At 40.9% G+C, this 21633-nt stretch overlaps 1 protein-coding gene across 4 annotated transcripts in view; it reads right to left on the bottom strand.

Annotated features, from left to right (window-relative positions):
- Window positions 1–21380, bottom strand: part of AHI1 (Abelson helper integration site 1) — a 138263-nt gene extending 116883 nt beyond the window's left edge. For 3 of the 4 annotated variants that reach the window (XM_072141472.1, XM_072141475.1, XM_072141476.1), the window contains exons 1-13: window positions 20873–21026; window positions 19064–19137; window positions 15886–16010; window positions 14746–15299; window positions 14307–14446; window positions 13987–14185; window positions 11880–12072; window positions 10344–10439; window positions 8850–9032; window positions 8626–8772; window positions 8169–8301; window positions 3933–4056; window positions 233–462 (exon numbers count right to left, since the gene is read on the bottom strand). In XM_072141472.1, the coding sequence (XP_071997573.1) occupies window positions 233–462; window positions 3933–4056; window positions 8169–8301; window positions 8626–8772; window positions 8850–9032; window positions 10344–10439; window positions 11880–12072; window positions 13987–14185; window positions 14307–14446; window positions 14746–15299; window positions 15886–16010; window positions 19064–19073 (2134 nt within the window). In that variant the 5' untranslated portion in view covers window positions 19074–19137; window positions 20873–21026. Of the gene's footprint in view, window positions 1–232; window positions 463–3932; window positions 4057–8168; window positions 8302–8625; window positions 8773–8849; window positions 9033–10343; window positions 10440–11879; window positions 12073–13986; window positions 14186–14306; window positions 14447–14745; window positions 15300–15885; window positions 16011–19063; window positions 19138–20872; window positions 21027–21358 lie in introns of those variants that run through there. The other variant, XM_072141474.1, reaches the window with a different exon arrangement.
- Window positions 21381–21633: the final 253 nt, after the last annotated feature.

Raw genomic sequence — 21633 nt, 5'->3', positions numbered from 1 at the left:
AGACCTAACTGTCACGGTGAGTAACATTATTATTATTATTATTATTATTATTAGTGAACCTCTCCTTCTTCCTGATTCACTGAAAAGTACATATCATTGACTGCCACATTACACAGACTGTAAAGCTGCGAGTCCTGTCATGGACATCGTTTCTATAAAACTGTTCAACAATCCTTCTGTTATAAGATGATATAATCCAATCTATAATGGCATGTATGGCCAGTTTTCTTACCTTCTGCATCAAAACACAAAGAATTGATAAAACTTTTATGCCCATCAAACTCTTGCAGAAGATGACCATTGACCTCCTTGACCTTCACATTCCACACTCTAATGACAGCATCATAACATCCAGTTACGGCTAGACAATCGGACATGGGGTGGAACTTTGCTGTATATACAAATGAAGGGTGGGGTAAAACCTTTAAAGCAGATGAATCCTCATTTGTAATTCTCCACAGTCTGTGGGAAAAGCAAAGAAGACATAACGGTTAGAGGGTTATACCGTCCTTATTGTATGTTAAAAAAAATATTTCTATTGCTGTAGAAAACATCAAGTTTCTGGAACACATTCTTTCTTTAAACCCTTCATGATGGCCATATGTCCTATTTGTACATGCCCCTGAAGATATATAAACATGTCATGACAGTGTCAAATGGGTCATATCTTCTGTAAAATAATTAGATTTTTAAATAAAGATCTCTGATTGTAACTTTAAGATTGGATATCTCTGGTGCTGTCTCACCTAGAAACACAACATGATATTATATTAAAAGGGAAATTCCCCTCTTTAACCCCAAGGTACATAGGCGTGTGACAAGGGGTGTATGGAGGGTTCACAGGCTGAGTCCTCCCGATACTGACAGGAGTTTGCGGCAAACTGCAGTAAACACCCAGCGTTAACACGCACAAATTGGTGCTGGAACTGATCGCAGGTATTAACCCTTTATACTGTATGTCACCGGAAAAGCTGCTGTGATCGTGACGTCATTGGGGAGCAACGATCTGCTGCCATAACAGCCTAGCATCTGTACAAGACTCCAGGCATTGTCATTTAAAAAAATCTGATACAAACGCTGTGGATATTGATCTTTAAAGAAGGGGAGCAAAAAAAAAAATGCAGAAGACACTTTGCAAAAGTGTCTGGGGGAGACTTATCAGAAGTGTGAGATAAAACTGTTCTAGTTGTTCATGGAAACCAATCACCGATCAGCTTTAATGATATGAACAGCTGTGGGAAAATGAAAGCTGAGCTCTGATTGGTTGCCATGGGCAACTAGAAGAGTTCCGCTCTCAGACATTTCTGATAAAACTCCCCCTCTGACTCTTTCTTGGAACTTGTGATGCTAATGCTATCAACAGTAAATATGTTATTAATAAATCAAATAAAACATCAAGTTAAAGTCTCACATGTCATGAAAAAAATCTGAGTAAAAATTGCTGTAATATGTAAAGCTTTTCCAAAGATCAGAGCAGAAAAGAACTGCAGAAAATTGACCTGGACATTCAGGCACCAATGACTCAGTCACGATGGGGTTAAAGAACATTTATTAGAATATTATTTAATTATTTGTATATAAATGTCGAATGATAATCCAGTGGATTTATATTTCCAACACAAATGATTTTGGTATTCTCATGAGACTGGTTTACATTTTGTGTCTCAAAGCAAAATGTGTAAACTGGGATTACACAATATGGTCTGTATTTTTCCCTTAATAACCACTGCTATCCACAGGCTGTGTGTGGTGTTCGGAAAAACCAGTTTTAATCGGGAGTGCCTCTATGGCAACCTTCCTGAAAATGCCAGGGTGCCCAGAATTCTCTGTGTAAGTAGCAGCAGGATTGTAGAAAAACACATTTATATTCCAGGATTGTAGCTGATTTGGTGCAATGTGGTGTTAGGGTACATTCACACGCGGTATGCCTGCCGTGCGGGCATACCGCCGTGTGCTGGAGAGGAGGAGGAGGTGACCCCTCCTCCCGCCATAGAGAATAGCGGCACACGGCCGCACACACGCCGAAAGATAGTAGCTCTACGTCGCAGAGGTATAGGGAATGTATGAAGAGGGCTCATGGGCTGAGTCCTCTTCATACAAAGGTGGGGGTTGTTGCATATTGCAGTAAACCCCCACCACTAATAACCACGGTCGGTGCTTGCACCGATCGCGGCTATTAACCTCTCCGTTGCCGCTGGCAAGTCGTCGGCGGCATTTAAAAGGCGGCGGCGCACGGGCCATCTTTATTGCGATCGCCGCGCCCCCGAACGTCATCGGGGGGGCGTCGATCGATTGCCATGGTAGCCTCGGGTCTCCGCTTGACCCGAGGCTATCTGACATCTGCAGATTCGTTACAATGAGCCAGTGGCTCATTGTAATGAATGAGCTGCAAAAATGCCATATATTGCAATACAGAAGTATTGCAGTATATGGTAGGAGCGATCTGACCATCTAGGGTTAATGTACCCTAGATGGTCTAAGAAATAGTGGGAAAAAAAAAAAAGTTTAAACAAAAAAATTAATAAAATATTAAAAATTCTAATCACCCCCCTTTCCCTAGAACTGATATAAAACATAATAAACAGTAAAAATAACAGACACATTAGGTATCGCCGCGTCCCAAAATGCCCGATCTATCAAAATATAAAAACGGTTACGGCCGGCGGTGAACTCCGAGGCGGGAAATGGCGCCCAAATGTCCGAAATGCGACTTTTACACCTTTTTACATCACATAAAAAATGAAATAAAAAGTGATCAAAATGTCGCACAGACCTCAAAATGGTAGCAATGAAAACGTCGCCTCATTTCGCAAAAAATGACACCTCACACATCTCCGTAACATTACGGGAAAGTAAAATTTGTTACGCACAAAATAAGCCCTCACACAGGTCTGTACACGTAAAAATGAAAAAAAGTTATGGATTTTTGAAGGTGGAGAGCGAGAAATGAGCGGAAAAACCCTGCGTCCTTAAGGGGTTAATGACCAGACTTTTTTGCATTTTTCACTCCCGCCTTCAAAACTCTATAACTTCTTTTATTTTTCAAAGTAAAGAGCTGTGCGAGGGCTTGTGTTCTGCATAACAAATTGCGCTTTATAGTGACAGTATTTAATATTGCATGCCCTGCACTGGAAAGTGGGGAAAAAAATTTCCATATTCAGTGAAAATGTTGGAAAAACCGCATTCGCACCATTGTTTTTTACGCCTTTCAATGTGCACCCTAAATGACATGTCTCCTTTATTCTTTGGGACGGTACGATCACAGGGATACCAAATTTATAGAGGTTATATTATGTTTTCATACATTTACAAAAATTAAAATCTCCTGTTCGTTTTGCCATCTTCTGGCGCTAATAACTTTTCATACTTCAGTGTGAAGAGCTGTGTGTGGTGTCATTTTTTGCGAGATGAGATGACATTTTCAATACTATTATGAGGACTTACCGCCTTTTGATCACTTTTTATATGTAGCAAAATGGAGAAGAAATGATTTTGAGTTACAGGGTTAAATATCGGGATAAACGTTATTATATTTTGATAACTCTGTGTGTGTTTGCTGCAATATTTAGCAAACACCCACCTTGTATCGAGAGGGCTCAGTCCATGAGACTTCTCCATACACTCAGTGCCGATGTGTGAAGTATTAATGTGTCACATGTCGGTAAGGGGTTAATGAAGGGAATAAAGAATACGAAGACTGATGACGCGCCCACAGTGCTCCAAAGTTTAGATACAATCCTGAAATATAAATGCACCCGCAAAGCACACTAAAGGTGTAGTTACACAGATCTCCAGAGCAAATACCAACATTGCAGCTTTGTATGGTCACAATAGCTGGCAGATTTAATATTTTACTGTCCTTAATAATTAATCATCATTCTATTAAGTGTTTTTGTTTTACAGGAAAAACAAACTAACCAAATCAAACTGACCTGACGGTACCATCAGAAGAAGCAGATAGCAAATGTTGATCATCTGTGGACCAGCAAAGGTCATAGACAACATTAAGGTGTCCCTGAAGCTCTCTGAGATATTGACCAGAAGGAATTTCATATACTAAAAAGAAAGAAAAAAAATTAACATACCAACCATCATGTGCTAAAGGAATATAAAAAAAATCCATTCACCCTCCCCATTCACTCAGCTTTCAGGAAAGTGGCCTATATTTCACAGTAAAATAAACATAAACACTATTGCTAATAGCCTCTATGTATTGCTTGGTAGTCAGGATTTGCTACTGAACCTAATCTCCAAAAGTTTTAATATGTAGAAGGAAATAAATCTTCCATTACAGCAGCAATATGGTAACTGTGTGGTTCTTTACATAGATGGAAGTACTATCATCCTTTCATCTATTACAAATTTATGGCATGACATGTGGATATGCGCTATACTAAGTTGGAAATAAACTGTTTTTAAAATTACAGCTTCCAGTCTGCTAAATTTAGACGTAGATTTGTATTTTGTTAGTGATACGCAGAATTTCATTGAGCGCTGTTGCACAGAGCAAGTAGTTGACATTCTTCATACACCTTGCAGTACAGTGCCATCTAGTGGTCACTAAAGGGAAGAGGACACAAATATTTATATTCAGCGAAACCTCTCCAAAAGACCAACCATAGATTTTTTTTTCCCCCTTTAAATTCTATGGACTCGAGAAATTTTTTTTAACACCTTAATGACTTAGCCCCTTTTTTTTTTATTTTGTCTTTCCATTTTTTCCCTCCCCACCTTCAAATATCTAGAACTTTTTTATTTTTCCATGTAAGGAGCTGTGTGAGGGGTTCTTTGCGTAACAAATTGTACTTCATAGTGTCTGTATTTAATATTCCAAGGCGTGTACTGGGAAGTAGGAAAAAAAAAATCAGAATTTGGAGAAAAAAAAATTATTTGCACCATTTTCTTGTGGGATTGGTTTTTACGGCTTTCACTGTGAGCTCCAAATGACAAGTCTCCTTTATTCTTTGGGCCGGCACAGGTATATGAAATTTGTATGGGTTTTAGGTGTTTTAACACATTTAAATAAATTAAAACCTTCTGTACAAAAAGAAATAAATACATTCTGAAGCAAATAATTTTTTTGTACTTTGGTGTACAAAGTTATGTGAGGTGTAATTTTTTGCAGTGTGAGCTGACATTTTTCCTGCTACCATTTTGGGAGTGATTTGAGCTGTTAGTTTAAAAAAAAAAAAAAAAAAATTAAGCCTAGGTTGTTTCATCTATCCCACCCTATACTGCTATACTATGGCACTATATGTGGATTTTGCACATAATCTGACATAAATGACATGGCCTACAAAAACCTGAAGGCTGCCATGGTCGACGGATTGACGCTTCACGATGACGTCCCAGGCAGAGACGATCAAAGCCGATATGCCGGTGCCAGCCTATGTAATCGGTGCTTGCAGCCATCGCACGTTTTACCAGTGGTTGTTTGCTGCAACATGCAGCAAACACCCAGTTTGTATCATAGTATCAAAGGCTGATACATCCAAAACAGACGTGTGATGTAATAGTCCATCACACGGCATTAAGGGGTTAAACAACCAATTTTCTGTGCTCAGATAGATTACACTGTATGTGTGTGTATGTATATACTGCATCTGCACAGCCATCTCCAACATTCTCATAGACAGAGGAGTGCCAAAGATACCCTAATGCTGTGTTCAGCAATTTCCATTGCTTCCGTATTACTGAATGGTTCATCAGCAATGAAGTTATAGTGTGAGTTCGTAGCAATTCAAGACCACAAAAGACAAGGGTGGTCGTGTCAACGGTCAGGGAGAGCAATGGGCATCATGACACAAAATTTTCTTCCGCTAAAGATCTGAAAATATTTTATGCAGACAAAGTGCTATGTAAGGAGGCTATCACCCAAGTCTGGATGGTGGACCGGAAAAACAAATGGAATTGTTAAAAAAAATAGGGAAATTCAATTCAGTGTGTGGCAAGTATGCAGTGGCTGAAAATTCTTAGTCATAGGACAAAATCTGGACATACTGGCTGGACGTGGAAAGAAGATTACTGTGTAATTGGATTACCTGGAGCTTACAAGGAGCTGATGATCTGAACAGAGGTTACATAAGGGAAACATGCATTTTGATGGGTAAGAAATGATGTTTGATTAGAAACATTCCAACAACAACAAATCTCACCGTCATAACCGGCTTCCATTTTAAAAAGTTCAATTTAAGTGACATTTTTAGAATAGAGGGATTTTTTTTTGTTGTTTTTTTTTAAATAATTGATCCTATTGTTACTCAACACAGCAGAGACTGGAACAAAACAGTTATTCTTAAATGAAGGGTGCCCATACCCAGTGCAGACTGGCAGCATGGAACATGCACCAATTGCACGCCTTAAACTATTGTTTTTATGTGAAAATGTTAGATTTGAGTAATAATGCTTTAAAACACGTCCTGTAAGTTATTATTGTGACAAAACTACATAGAAGTAAAAATGGCAGTCACTATTCAAGAGAAACATACCTGGTATGTATGTATGTATGCATGTATGTATGTATGTGCCTGAAGCAGGTTCTGGCACGGAACCGAAGCGCGTAGCATGTGTTTATTAATAAGCAGATGTTCCTCATTGGACTTGTCATATTTGCGCATCTCAGTGCCATATGATGACTCTGTTTTCCACGTGGGTGTTCCGATATTCTACTTTGCACATCCTGAGGTGTGGAATCGGTGTGGCTGTTGAGTCGAGCTGCTGACATTACTATATGCTCTCCCATCTACATCTAAGGTGAGAGTCCACCCAACATCTCCTCCCTAATTTCTGCTGTATTACATGAGGGTCTGCGCCCTTTCTTTGAGCTCTTCTTGTTTGTGGAGTAGTCTCCAAGCACAGACTGCTGTTACAGGCATTTTAATGCTTAGTAAATTGAGAACATCTGTATGTAATTATTAAAAATGTACTAAGCTATGCACATCTGATAGAGAACTGTCCAAACCAACATCTGAAATGTATTGCACAATTGCCCACCTGCCAGGACATTGCTGTCCACGTAAAGCGACAGAGCACCTGTCCACAGGACAACTATTAGTTGTGTATTCCACAACTCTGATCTCTATGGAAGACTGGTAAGATGAATTACTGAGAGCATTAAGTGAACCTTTTATGTTTCCTAGGAATCATAACTGACCATGAATTGTGGAACTATTAAAAGAGATTTATATTAGACATTCCTCATTGGATTAGAGACTCCAAGGGGGGGAGAGGGGCTTTCCATCCACACCATTTTCATTAAATCAGGCAAAGACCGTCTATGCCAATAGCTGCAATAGGACTTAAATATTTAACGGAACAGTCATATGTGTCATACCACCATAACCGAAAGGCTATTTAACCCTCTGCGGGGTGCAGAGATTATTTTTATTATGAAAATAAGGACAGAACAGGTTTCTGTTTTATGACCAATTTTAATGCTCTCTCTAAGGCCTCATGCACACGACCATATGGTCTTTTCTGTGTATACGGCTGTATTCCAGCCGTAAATACGGGACGTATTGCAACAGTATGGCAACATATTGCACCGTATCTGTATAACATACGGTGGGCTGGCAAATGATGTAAGGCTGACTATTGGCTGGATGACAGAATGCACCTCCCACTGGTTCTGGTTCCTACACTTATATACGGCAGCATACATTGCACAGTCGTATGCAGCACGTATTTAGTACGTATTTTAGTTAAGTTCCCATTGACTTCTATGGGCCGTACGGAATGGAAATACGGTGGAAAATAGGATATGTTCTATATTTTTATACGGCTCACTTATGGGGCCCTATTACGGACGTATATATGGCCAATTTTTATATGGTTGTGTGCATGGGGCCCAAGTATTATGTACTGTTTTAAAAACAAAAATTACCAGTTCAATTAAAAGTATCTGATTTAAAAAGAAAGCAAGGTGTTTGTGGTTGTAGTGTTTATAAATTAGGTTCAATGAGTTCAATGGGCTGTTTACTTTTGCAACCCATTGTATACATGGCTTAGAGATCATTTATACCATATGACTTACTTTCTGTTTATGTATATTGATTGGGAGATAGTATAATAACATCACTTTATAAGTAATTTAGGCTTTATTCTAACATTTCTCAGCTAGCAGAAGTGGAAAACTCCCTCACAGCGAAAGGTTCAATAAAGATACTTACAGTATATGGGATAAGCATCTTTGTCTGCGCATGCTGCAGCTAATGTTCTACCAACATGAGAAAAACACACCGAGAAACATCCCATCTTCCCCCCTCGAAGAGACAAACAAGGTCTGTTGGGAATACGACAAGCCTATATAAAAATAAAGGATACACAAGTAGAAATGGATCATTTATTAGAAGTTAACATCTAGTTCTAATGCTAGTCATAGGGGTGTATTTCTTTATAGCACATGACTGTGATTACTGGGTTCTCACTGGTGATTTACTGCAAACAAATTCCCCATGAAGAATCTGTATGGTCCATTGTATGCCAGTTTGTCAATTACCTAGTTGCTTTCATGTTTTGTCATGTTATATACTTAAATCCATATTTTATATGTCCATTACAAAGGAAATGATAGCTATTAAAAAAAAAATTATACCAATATTAAAGATTCATCTAAAACACAAATACCTGACCAGGCAGTCGAGTCCACCTGAAAGGTTCCTTTAACCGTTTAGCATCTGCAGAAGTATTTTCCTTTACAGCAACATCACTCTGAGGATCAGAGTTTAGGATACCATGTTCCAGATGGGAAGCCATAATGCAGTTTGGGTTAAGCTTTAATATAAAGGTCAATATTAAAATCTGTTAGGTTTGTACTAATGAATTTGTAAAAAGAGCCATATAAGACTTACATTGTCAGGCACCTTTAGCCCTCTTATGGTTACATACAGAGTGGATGGGTAACGGTTTCGGGGATATTTCAGCCACCATTCATAGACATGTGTGCTGGAAGCTACCCTAGCTCTTGAAGGTGGGTAATAAAGTTGTAGACGCAATTTTTTATCGATATTAAGTACTTCATTGGCTCCAACAATCTAAACATAAATGTAAACATTGGAGAAGAAAAGTAAAATCTTTAAATGCCTTCAAAAGTGATAAAGTCAAGGCTAAAGATAGCCATAAGAATTAAGTAAAAACCAGCCAAACCTGCCAAGTACAAAAGGATTGGAAGAGGGATTGACAAAGTCTAATTTAAATTAACCTGATCTTCTGTTTTGTAAGTGGCAAGTCACTTCCAAATGTATCCGAGAGAGAACAATTCCAAGTTATCCATTACAATAAATATGTAGGCTTGGCCAATCCCATGTTTATGGTAGAGGCAGAAATTATAAGTACATGGCAGGCTATACACACAGATTAACAAACTTTAACCAACATTAAATATCATTATTGAGTTACCCCTCAAATTTACACTTTCCCTATATCTGAAGGACAGAAATAGATTTATGAAATGCTGGGGTCCCATCACTGGAACCTTAATGACAGCAAAAAGGAAGAGAACTGTATTATGGTGGGGTACAGAGCAGATACAAGCTATCTACTATTACCCAAGGGAGGAAAATATGCCCCATAGATAGGGGATGAATAGCTGGGGGAGGCCGGTTAAATTGAGGGTGCAGTCACATGTACCGCTAGCGCTGCCTTTGCCAGATCGTATATGCATTGATCTAATGCAAGACTCCAGGTTCTGATTTACCGATTTGTAAATGCAGCTTTAGCAGTACTTGTGACGGCACCATGAGGAATGCAATGCTTGAGAAATGGAAGCTAGTTATACCAGCAGATCTGTCTGCGCATGTGCATGTAGCAGAGAGTACTTTGCAGAGATGAGTGTGTGACCAGCAGGAATTTTTTAATAGGCATCAAATTTATTTTTTATATCCAAATAATGGGTGCGTCTTGTAGTAAGGTGCGTCCTAAAGTCTGAAAAATATGGTCTATTTCAATTCTACAAGGGCTACAACTTTAAAAACCCTGCTGTGCACTTTCAATAACGAATAGTCTAGATTCAGATGGTCTTAAATGTTTAGTCTGTCTAGTGATGGTTATTTCACTTATCATCATATAATTACTGTTCTGACTGGACTGTCTACACTTTCTAATGTAGAAATTATTTTCACTGTTCAGTCAGTCGGTCATGAACTGTAATAATGATGGCAGCACGGTGGATTTCCATTCCTGGCACAATGTTTGTGCACACCATGGTCTTGGATTAACACACTGAGCATGGACCTGCATTTTAGCCCTCACTCTTGCAATCGTTTTTTGCCTCTTATAGGAGATCTAGAGTCACTAGCCAGAGATAAAGACAACACATTTAACAGATGATTGCTGAAATAAATTACCTTTAGAAAAGCCCATGCAATTTTCTGGAATCCTTTCTCCTTTATTTCAATATCCGAGTTGGTTTTTAAACCATCTTCATGTACCAAATCAAGAATCTGAAAAAATAATTTATATAGGCAAGAAACCACTAAAAAAACATGCAATGTATTCTAGAAAAAAAAAATCAATTTCCAAATTCTGGTTTCAAAAGCTCACAAACAGAGCATTTGGATGAATCTTTATGCCTGCAGTCCTAGTTGCTCTTAGTGGGTGAAATAGTTATGGTTAGCAGTCTGAGGGTGCAGTCACACATAACACTAGCGTTGCTTTTACAGACGCAGTGGTAGCGTGCGCAGTCAGCTGGGCGTGGTTCCACATGGGATCAGTAACCAGAGATAAACGCTGTTAAAGAACTAGTGGCAACCTAAGGGTGCAGTCACACGGTGCGTTGTTGGGCCATTTTTGGAGCATTTTTAAACACACTGAAAATGCATTTGTTTTTGTAAGTTAACCATGCGTTTGTCTTGAATCTGTTTTTCGTCATTTCTGCAAATGTTAGCAGCTGTATTAATATTTTCACAGCTGCTTAAACTTCCAAAAATTAAGAAAAGGTCATTTAAACCAGCCAAACACATGGTAAACATGCAAAAAAGCATGTATTTTAAAATGCTCCAAGAACGCACTGTGTGACTGCACCTTAAGTCCATGGTCACATATTCCACTAGTATTGTGTTCATAAAGCAATACTAGTTCACAGGGGGCCAATTCCATGGTTACGCTTGCCATTGTTATCCAGCCCCGGTGTCTTGCATTTAAGCGCACTGAAAACGCATACGTTTTTGCATGTTTACTATGCGTGTGTCTAGTTGGAATCCGTTTTTTTTTTAAATATTTCTGGAAGTGTAAGCAGCTGTATTAACATTTTCATAGCAGCTTACACTTCCAGAATTGAAGAAAAACGGATTCAAACCAGCCAAACGTGCTCTTAAATGTACCAATAGCACATTGTATGACTGACCCCCAAACGTAGATTACTTCTAACATAACTGATGCAAATAACTAAAAACCTAACGAGATTTGATTCTTAACCAGATTTATCATCTTTTCCATAAATTGTTGCAATTTCACTCTAGGGGAGACCCAAAAAGTACAGTAACACTTTGAGGATAGACTTAAAGGGGTTGGCCACTTATTTTGTAATGTGTGTTTAAATGTGCGAGGTTTGTATTAGATAATTCGCATTTGCATACCCCTCCAACAACAGATATGGAAGTGGTTATGACAGTGGGGGAGTGGATACAATAAAGACCGCACAGCCCCCTCCATCTGCCGGAAAAAAGCAGGACAGAGAGCATCACAAGAAGTCCTGAATCCTATTACCCCGACTCTTGGTGCCTTCAGATAAACTTTACCAAAGTAAGTACAATATCAGAGACCCTATTAGGGCCTTGTTCTTACTCTGGTAAAGTTTGTTATTAGTGGGCAACCCCTTTATGAGGAGCATAATTGTTTCAATATCATGATGTACAATAACTTGCAAACCAAACCATTTATACCTCAAAGAATAAGATAACATTAGGGCTATCTTCCTTGATGTGCAAAAGGTGAGTGAACGTCTCCATAAATATGATTTGTTCATCCCACTCAGGAATCAATGTTTTCAGCCGCTTGAAGTCATATGGTTGTGTGCACTTGGGAAGAACATATTCATTTCTTTCTGGGTCATGAAATGATGACACTGCATCAGAGCTGAAAATAAAGCATATTTTCACTAACGGCATAACAACCAACAAACATGTGAAAAGAATAAGATAAAGTGATATAAAGTTCACAAACCGTGAAGCACTTACCTGATAAATTGGCTGATGCTGCATAACTTGGTCTCCAATAGTTGACTCAATAGAGACATTGGGCACATTTACTTACTAGTCCCTGTGCGTTGTCCGACGAGAATGCACAGCTGAAGAGATTCACTTACATTGTGCGCCCGTTATCCTGCATGTGTCGCTACCCACTCAGGTCCGCCGGAGTTCACCATCTTCTTCCCGTTGTATGTTAGTGAATGTCTTGTGACACAATTTAAATGTTAAATCCCGCGCTCAGTGCAAATCAGTAGGATCCTCCGACGGCCCGTCCCCCGATTTGTGTCGCATGAAAGCCGGCGCCGATGCGCCAAAATCCCGTTAAATGCGGCACAAATCGGAAATCGTCGGAATATCTGACGATCGTGCAATCTGTGGATCATTCGTAAATGAGCCCCATTGTATAACTGCTGCAACCAATCACAGTTATCGACCTGAGCCCAGCCGACTGGTCCTCACTGCTGAGGCTACAGCATTCACATACCAGTCACATGAGCACAGTGGGGAACAAGAGAAGTAGCCATAAAGTGGAGAGGGTCTTGTTGTCAAGGGATTTAGTAGGTAAATATTGTTTATATTTTTTACACCCTTTCCAATCTTCCCAAATGAACAAGCTACTGTTTTCTGTAATATTAATACTAATCTTTATTTATATAGCGCCATCAGATTCTGTAGCGCTTTACAGATCTTATGGATGTTTATAAACCTTTATACTTACCTTGTCATAGTCAAGAACAATAAGGTACATTGCACTAATCTCTGGTGCTCCCTGTGCCTGCACAGTGACTCAATAAAGCAAAAGTAATACACCCCAGTTTTATTGCGCATGCACAGTACCTACAGCACGTGCACTGTAAAGACGACCATATAGACCACCTTATCAAGGCGATTAACACCTTCCAGGTTATGCTCCTTTTATTGCCCAGTGTGGTGGCATCATCAAGGAAATTAACTTTGAAGTGATATCCACTTGGATAAACTCACTGGGGATGAAGAGATCAGTGCTGAAGGAAAGCTCTTCACTCCCCTAGGGCTAAGGGGGAGTGCGTAATTAAAAAAAAATTAAAAAACAGGGCTCCTTGAGGCGCTTGAGTGGTGAAACCTGAGCGCCCCAGGGTAATTAGCATAGCTTTTTTTTTTTAGCATAACCTCAATCGCAGCATATAGAGTTTTAATAAACTTCTTATTAGGACAATCTACCATCACTAAACTAACGGTAGATGTCCTTTATGTAAACTACTGTCTAGTAAGTAATACACAACAGGAATCATCACTACTTTTGTTGCCATGGGTTTTCTCTTTGGGAAGAAAACCCCAGTAAAAACAGAAGTGATTGCTAATGGAAAAATACAGCCTAGGCAACATTCATATCTTGTTTTACCCATTTGATTTGAGGATATGCACATACCGTGGAATATGTCATCCTGTCTCCCCCACCACCACTAAATGTTGAGGGCGTTTCCCCCAGTGATGCCACGGTCCTTAAATGGACAGTGACATCCCGAGCGTATGCTCAGCAGAGGCCAGTAACAGTTGCAATACTGTTACATCCATTTCCCACAGGTTATTACAGCTTCCAATGAATGTATTGTCTATGGTTACGTTCGTCATATCCAAAATAAAGAATGTGATCTGAACGTACCAAAAAACATGATATGAATATAGCCTTAGAAAAAACACATTGTAAAAATCAGTGCTTCCAGTAATATTTACTGTATCCCTTCAACAATGGTCTATACGTATTGGCCAGACATTTATATCAAGGATAACTGAGAGACAATAAATCAATTCAATAAATCACCTTGTTTCTTTTTTGACATATTCCCCTGTTTTTTGATCAATTACGTGAATCTTCACCAACGGCCGAGAGACCATTATGTCAGTTTTCAGTTTGTCAGAACGATGAATATAAACTCCCAACACCAGGTTGTCGTCATATACATTGCTGGGGCGGCTTCTTTCTACATCATCTCCTCTTGTGTTAGGTCTTTCTATATCATCTATTAATTATATATAAAACAATGCATAATGTACATAAAGCATCTTATCTTTAACATTTTCTAGACTAGAACAATAAAATAATAAGTTACAAAATCTGGTGTAGAACTGTACATCACCAACCTGTTTTAGACCTCTTCGATTTCTTTCCTTTAGCTTTAGGAGCATCCTCCTGCATGAAAGTATTTTGTGGCAAAGCTTCTGATGGAGGTTGATGATATATCTCTACTGGTGTGGCTTGCAGCTCAGAAAGGGACATAACACTGTAAGAACGGCAGAAAAAATGAGCGGAGTTAAATACTCAATGCAAATAATGCTCAAAAATGGAATAGCTTGAAATCTGGAATTATAATGGGACAGTACTACAGTAAGTTATTGCTAGGGTGGACATCACTTTATAACCACTGGTTACCTACACGGATGCAGAGAATAAAGAGACGGCTAGCTCAGGTTTAGTGCTGGGGTCTCTTCATTTTTACAATGCACAGAGGGTAAGTTGGGGTGCCACATAATTGACCAGAGCCAACTACTGTTCCATGCATATAAATGTAAAAAAAATTACCTGCTTTCTGGTTCAGTTTCCACCAATTCCTTCTTCTTCCTCCTTTTTTTCTTCTCCGTTTCATTCTGTATTAGACACTGTTGGTCTTCATGGCTGAAAAGATGAGCCCTAAGTTTCTTTTTTATGTGGTCTTTGATTTCATTAGTTTCATCCTGGGAAACATGAAGACTATAAGCCTCAAAGAGTTGCTCTTCATTTTCCACATGAATAGGACTTGGCTGTTCTTCTGCAGTGCCCATTGTGATAGGAGAACGTATCGGTAGGCCTCCCTCAAGACTGTTATTAGGATTGAGTGGCTGTACTAAATCCCAATTCTCCATGTGAGGTTCATCAGTATTGCTTTTCTCCTCCACATCAGTTTTCTTTTTTTTCTTCTTTTCAGATTTTGCAGGCTTATGTTCTTTGGCACCATCATCTTCACTTTCCCATAGCCGTTCCCTGGCTTTTCTCCTGACAGTCCTTGGACTTTCCTCTTCCTGGTTGTATGTACTGCTTTCCAATACTTCATGAACACGGTCTTGGGCTGGCTCAAGTTGTCTGCTGATTGTTTCAAGCTTTAGGATAAAATAGAAACAAAATGCCGTATGATCTGAACAAGCTTCTTATCTCTAATTGTAATGTTATATGTGCATATACCTCATTTTTACTAAAGGAGCTTGAACAATACATTTTTCTAGGATTATGTTCACACTAGCGTTTCTCTCGACACACATCAATTCACATTGGAGTGTGTCCAGCTGCCAGTCCTTCTCCTGATCAGCTTTGTATGGGCCATGGTGCACTGCCTGTACTGCAACCTCTTCCTGCGTACTGACTATTCACAGGTAACTGTGCCGGGTTTATCAGCATTGTCTTTTTCACTGAATGAAAATGATGTTTAGCTGATGTTAGTACATTTAGTACACCATATACAATCATCTGAAATAGGCCTAACATTGTAGCAGTCTTCAACTTTTTAATGAACCTTGTTGTTAAATTATCAATCTGCAGAAAGCAACATGCTAAAGAAAATCCAGGATTTGCAAATAAAAAGAAGAAATCTTGATAGATTTATGACTCAACTCAAAATATTCTCCATTCATCAAATAAATAGAATTAAATTCCACTTTAAAATAAAGTCATCAGTCTAGAGATACATACAACAACATGTTCTTCTTTAGGTGGTCTCTTCTTCTTGGTCTTTTTTTTCACCTCTGAAAGAGCAGCATAACTCTGGAAGACCTCATCAAAGCGGCTCTTTGTCCTCACTTTTGCCTCACTCTCTACTGCAAAAACAGAAAGACAAGGTGGTACTACCATATATACAATGTATACAACAACAATATCATATGGTGCAGGTTACCTATTTTAGGAGGCCCAGGCTTAATGTTGTACCACCTTTAATTTAATAGTAAGTCTTTTCTACCAAGCTCTTAAACTTGCCTCTGAGGGTTTCAACTAGATGTACTACTACCAAATTACAGATACAGATGACACAGGCCTTTGTCCAAAAGCAGCATAACTCAAGTGTCACTACATATACAAAGTGTTTGTCCATTCCAATCAATGGGAGATATGAAAACAAAGTGGACTTATAATGAGAGTGGGTTCTAGTTGTGCAGATTACTTCTTTGGATATGCTAAAAACAGATGCAAACTGATGCAGAAGGACATTTGCTTTACATAGACTTATCTGCAATCAAAATCATGATAAACCATGGACACTTACTCATAGATCCAGGCATCATGACTTTGGTAATCTTCTTATATTTGTTATCCATGGCCTCCTTTTTTTCTAAAATCAACTTTTATAATTATGCTAATGAGCCAGATGGGCTCTGGTATTATTTTATATGTGTGACCTGCAGAAACCTCCCAAAAGACTCATATGTCACAACCTTAAAAAGTTCCCTTTAAAGTTCACCTCACATTGCAACGAACTTTTCAGGAATCAGTAGTCCAGTGTGTACATGAATAACTTTTTCTGGTCAACATGTGATCTTCCTTTTTGAGATAGATTTGCCCACCTGCTGTATATATGTGTAGTAAAGGTGCACAACCATTATCAGTCTGAGGGCTGCATTGTCATACCATTCAACTTCAAGGGGCTGTACTAGTAACAAGGACCTTAGATCCACCAAAAACCACAGTACAACACAAATGCCACTCCAGAAACCAAATACTGCATTTGTACAACTTAAGCTTGTAAACATTTGCATATGCACATTTGCACTGCAAAAATCGCAATGGGTGTGCATTAAGCACAGATATGGTGCAACGAGGACACCATGACGGAGCCATGTGGTTGTGCCACAAAAGATAGGGCAGGTCCCAGGCAGGCAGGTTTGCAGCACGGCCGCAGAGTTCCCTATGGCTTGTGGACATGTGAATGGAGTCTTATACAGAACCCAGAGCAGGAGCACCAAGAACAGACCTATAAAAAAAAAAATGAGACCCCGATGCCGACTATAATACATGAGGCACCTAAAGCAGACCTATAATGCTGAAGAACCCCCCAGAGCACACCTATAATGCTGGAGAACCCCCCAGAACACACCTATAATGCTGGAGAACCCCCCAGAACACACCTATAATGCTGGAGAACCCCCCAGAGCACACCTATAATGCTGGAGAACCCCCCAGAGCACACCTATAATGCTGGAGAACCCCCCAGAACACACCTATAATGCTGGAGAACCCCCCAGAACACACCTATAATGCTGGAGAACCCCCCAGAACACACCTATAATGCTGGAGAACCCCCCAGAACACACCTATAATGCTGGAGAACCCCCCAGAACACACCTATAATGCTGGAGAACCCCCCAGAACACACCTATAATGCTGGGGAACCCCCCAGAACACACCTATAATGCTGGGGAACCCCCCAGAACACACCTATAATGCTGGGGAACCCCCCAGAACACACCTATAATGCTGGGGAACCCCCCAGAACACACCTATAATGCTGGAGAACCCCCCAGAACACACCTATAATGCTGGAGAACCCCCCAGAACACACCTATAATGCTGGAGAACCCCCCAGAACACACCTATAATGCTGGAGAACCCCCCAGAACACATCTATAATGCTGCAGAACCCCCCAGAACACACCTATAATGCTGGAGTACCCCCCAGAACACACCTATAATGCTGGGGAACCCCCCAGAACACACCTATAATGCTGGGGAACCCCCCAGAACACACCTATAATGCTGGGGAACCCCCCAGAACACACCTATAATGCTGGAGAACCCCCCAGAACACACCTATAATGCTGGAGAACCCCCCAGAACACACCTATAATGCTGGAGAACCCCCCAGAACACACCTATAATGCTGGAGAACCCCCCAGAACACACCTATAATGCTGGAGAACCCCCCAGAACACACCTATAATGCTGGAGAACCCCCCAGAACACACCTATAATGCTGGAGAACCCCCCAGAGCAGACCTATAAACTTGGAGACCCCTTCCCCCCCCCAGGAGCAAACATTTAATACTGAAGACCCTTAGAATAAACATACAATACAAAAGTGAAGACCCCCAGAGACAAAAAAAAACACTCACTTGTCTCCTTACTTCTGCTCGGGGTCCTGATGCTGGTTCTATGTGCTGTTAGCATCCAGGGCAGTGCGGCGCCCGGAGTAGGAGAGGAGCCGAGTGGTGAGTGCAGACCATCTGACATGTATTCCCCACTTGGGTCCCCTATCACTGTGGGTGCTGCACTACCCTGGGTAGGCCCTCGTTCACTTTCATAAAGATCAACCACACACAAGTTAGGCTACATTCATATCACGTTTTTAACCCTCTGTTGAAAGGATACATTGGGAGTATTCCAAATGTGGGATATGTCCTCCGTTTCAGCCCCTCCCGTTAAAAGCTACTGATTCACTGCAGCTGATGTTCTGGGTGTCTCCTGTGTGATGTAAGTGTCCATTTGTGAATAGTTATATGAAGGGGAACCTGCTTGAACGTACGCTCAATGGAGGCCAGGGATAGATGTCATACAGTAGCATCTGTCCCCCATACACATTACTCCTACTGCAGCAGGATAGAAAAGGCAGTGCTTCTGGGTGGATGAATTAATCTGCCAGTATATCTGGCCGAGCTTTCCTGGTGTATAAGCAGAACGTCTCAAAGAATTGGGATGTGAATGTAGCCGTATATCCTCACTGCTACAGCCAGGAGATTTTGCCATTCATATGGATTCCAACAGTGTATTACAAAGTGTAGGGAGTGTGGTATCCACAGACTGAGCACCTGTGGGTCACCAGTCCCATCACAAATATAAACAACTCAGAGAACACATTGTTAGCAAATGGTAACGATATTACCTGTAGGCATCTTTAATCCAAGAACCAATGCAGGGTTTCCATAATCATTTTGCTCTCAAAGTCCGGATATCAACCTGCACAAATAAAAATAAAGGCAACAGTCGCATATAGTTTAAGACACGTTAAAACATGATCAAACTGGTACATATTTCTCTGAATGATATTTGAATAGAATGCAATCCACCGTTTCCTTATCACAAGTCAGATTGTGCCAAATATTTTGCACCACTTTATCCAAATGCTCAAGGGATTAAAAGTTATAACACTGTGGTGACAATTTATCATACATTTACACAGCCCTCAGTTACCCTATGGAAACCACTACTGCATGCTTAAAGGGATTTTCCCCAGTTGGGTGTCCATAGGAAGGAAAAATAATAGTGCACAACATGGCACCGCTCCATCTGTCAGCTGTTACATTTGGAGAGATGTTCAGCTATGACCAATGCAGTCACCTCTTCCATCCCTCCCCAAAGTCCTGAAAGTCCCAACCACCTGCTACTGGGAGATATACACAGAACATAAGGGTAAGGTCTCTCAACTTAAAAATGTGCATCTGGGGAATTTAGCAACCCTGGCTTGTTCCAGGTGTGGGAGAAGCTTGGCCAACATGTTCCATAGAGATACCAGATTATTATACAGACAGTCCCAGGGTTACGTACAGGATAGGTTCCATAGGTTTGTAAATAAAGAGGACCTGTCACCCATAAAAGATTACTAAAATAAGCAGCTCCTAGCACTACCTCAAATGTACAGGTGTTATTGGAAACCTCTCATAAAGCTAGCAGACACTGCCGCGATGTACAATAGGAATGCCGGACCAAGCTCAAAGTGGTCCAGCGTATTCATGAGGGGGCTGGACTAGGAGGCGATGACTGACACATGAAGCCTTTCAGTCAACGCTGGCCTATGGAGCGGGAGGGGCGGTCCAGGGAAGAGGCAGCGTCTCGAACCTCCCCCTCATGAATACGCCAGACCCCTGTTGTACAGCGCAGCAGTGTCTGCTAGCTTTATTAGATGGTTCTGATAACGCTAGCAGTGTAACAATGCTGCATCGGAGATAGCGCTAGGAGCTGCTTACAAGAGGGGACCCTAGTGGTTTTTTATGGGTGACAGGTCCTCTTTAAGTTGAATTTGTATTTAAGTCAAAACTGTATATTTTATAATTGTAGATCCAGACCAAAAAAGTTTTCGCCCCAGTGACATTTGGAGTTTCAAAATTATTTGCTCTAATAGGACCAAGGATTATCAATAAAGCTTCCTTACAGACACCTTACAGCTGATCATTGCATCCTGGGACTATAGTAAAGCATTCAGAAAGCTTCACCAGAGGTCACAGTGGGCAGAGGGGTCCGTCTGTAACTAGGGGTCGTCTGTAAGTCGGGTGTCCTTAAGTAGGGAACTGCCTGTACAGTGTATGTATTATTATACCTGGCGCCCTGTGTGACCGCCTACCAGATATCACAACTATGATTACCCTGTGATCCAGCCATACAAACATAAGCCACAGAAAAAAATGATACAACAAAAGTTTCCGAGGTGGCATTATCTCCAAAATATGTAATAAAAAACGCATTTACCAATAATGTCACCAGCATAACCTACAGCCTTAGTACACAGCAGCCTGCCAGGGGGCATTATATGTGCTAGGATCTTAGGATGGCGGTGATCTGTGACCTCCAAGCTTATGGACAGGCTGCTCTCTTATACATGGGCACTATGTAGCCGCACTATGATACATACAGTCTCCTACATTCCCGCCGCGCGATCACAACAAAGCAGCAGCAAGATGCGGTACCGGAGACTCACCCCAGTGCAATGCGGCCATAGCGCCACAACAACAGCCCACTCCGACCTGCCGTTACTTTCCACACTGCAGCCACAACAACTCCCCGGTTACCGGCCCCGCCTACTGCTGTCACCCGGGCAACCAGCAGCCAGTCACACACCAGTGGGAGGGGCCATTGGTGGTGGGCACAGGCTTTGTACGGAAGTGGCTGTGAGGCGATGCCGTGTGTGTACATCCCCTAGCACTGTAGGCATGTAGTGTGCTGCCCCTCTGACTGGATGTCTCTATGTCGCCGAGGTAGCCTCAAGTAAAGTCACAAAATTAACAAGAAATACTTAGTTTAAAGGAAATCTACCACCGGTACATGAGGTTTTTTTTTAGCTAATGGCAGTTCCTGGTGGGCTCTGTGCTACTCATCCTGGAACATATCCTGGTTAGGCACAAAAACTGTTGAATTTGTCGAAAAATCAACTTTAGATGATATGCAAATGAATCTCAGGTGCTACCTCCAGGTCATAGCTTTGATTCAGCGATTCACCGAATTATAATTATGCACACCTCCTGTTTCTCTGGCGTCTAATCGCGCATGCGCATTATATACTACACTTGTGCAGCCGGTCTGTTCCGTACAGCGGCTGCACAAGTGTAGTATATAATGCGCATGTGCGAGAAGTGCCTAGAGCACCGGCTCTCGGAGGTGGGGGGAGGAGGCCAGAGAAAGAGGATGTGTGCATAAATACGTCACATGCCGGCTGCGGGTGTATGGCGATGGCTCAAGGCC

Source organism: Engystomops pustulosus, chromosome 3 (assembly GCF_040894005.1).
Source record: "Engystomops pustulosus chromosome 3, aEngPut4.maternal, whole genome shotgun sequence".
Taxonomy (NCBI): Eukaryota; Metazoa; Chordata; class Amphibia; order Anura; family Leptodactylidae; genus Engystomops; species Engystomops pustulosus.
The sequence above is the reverse complement of the archived record's forward strand: the minus strand, read 5'-3'. Positions and strand labels throughout refer to the sequence as shown.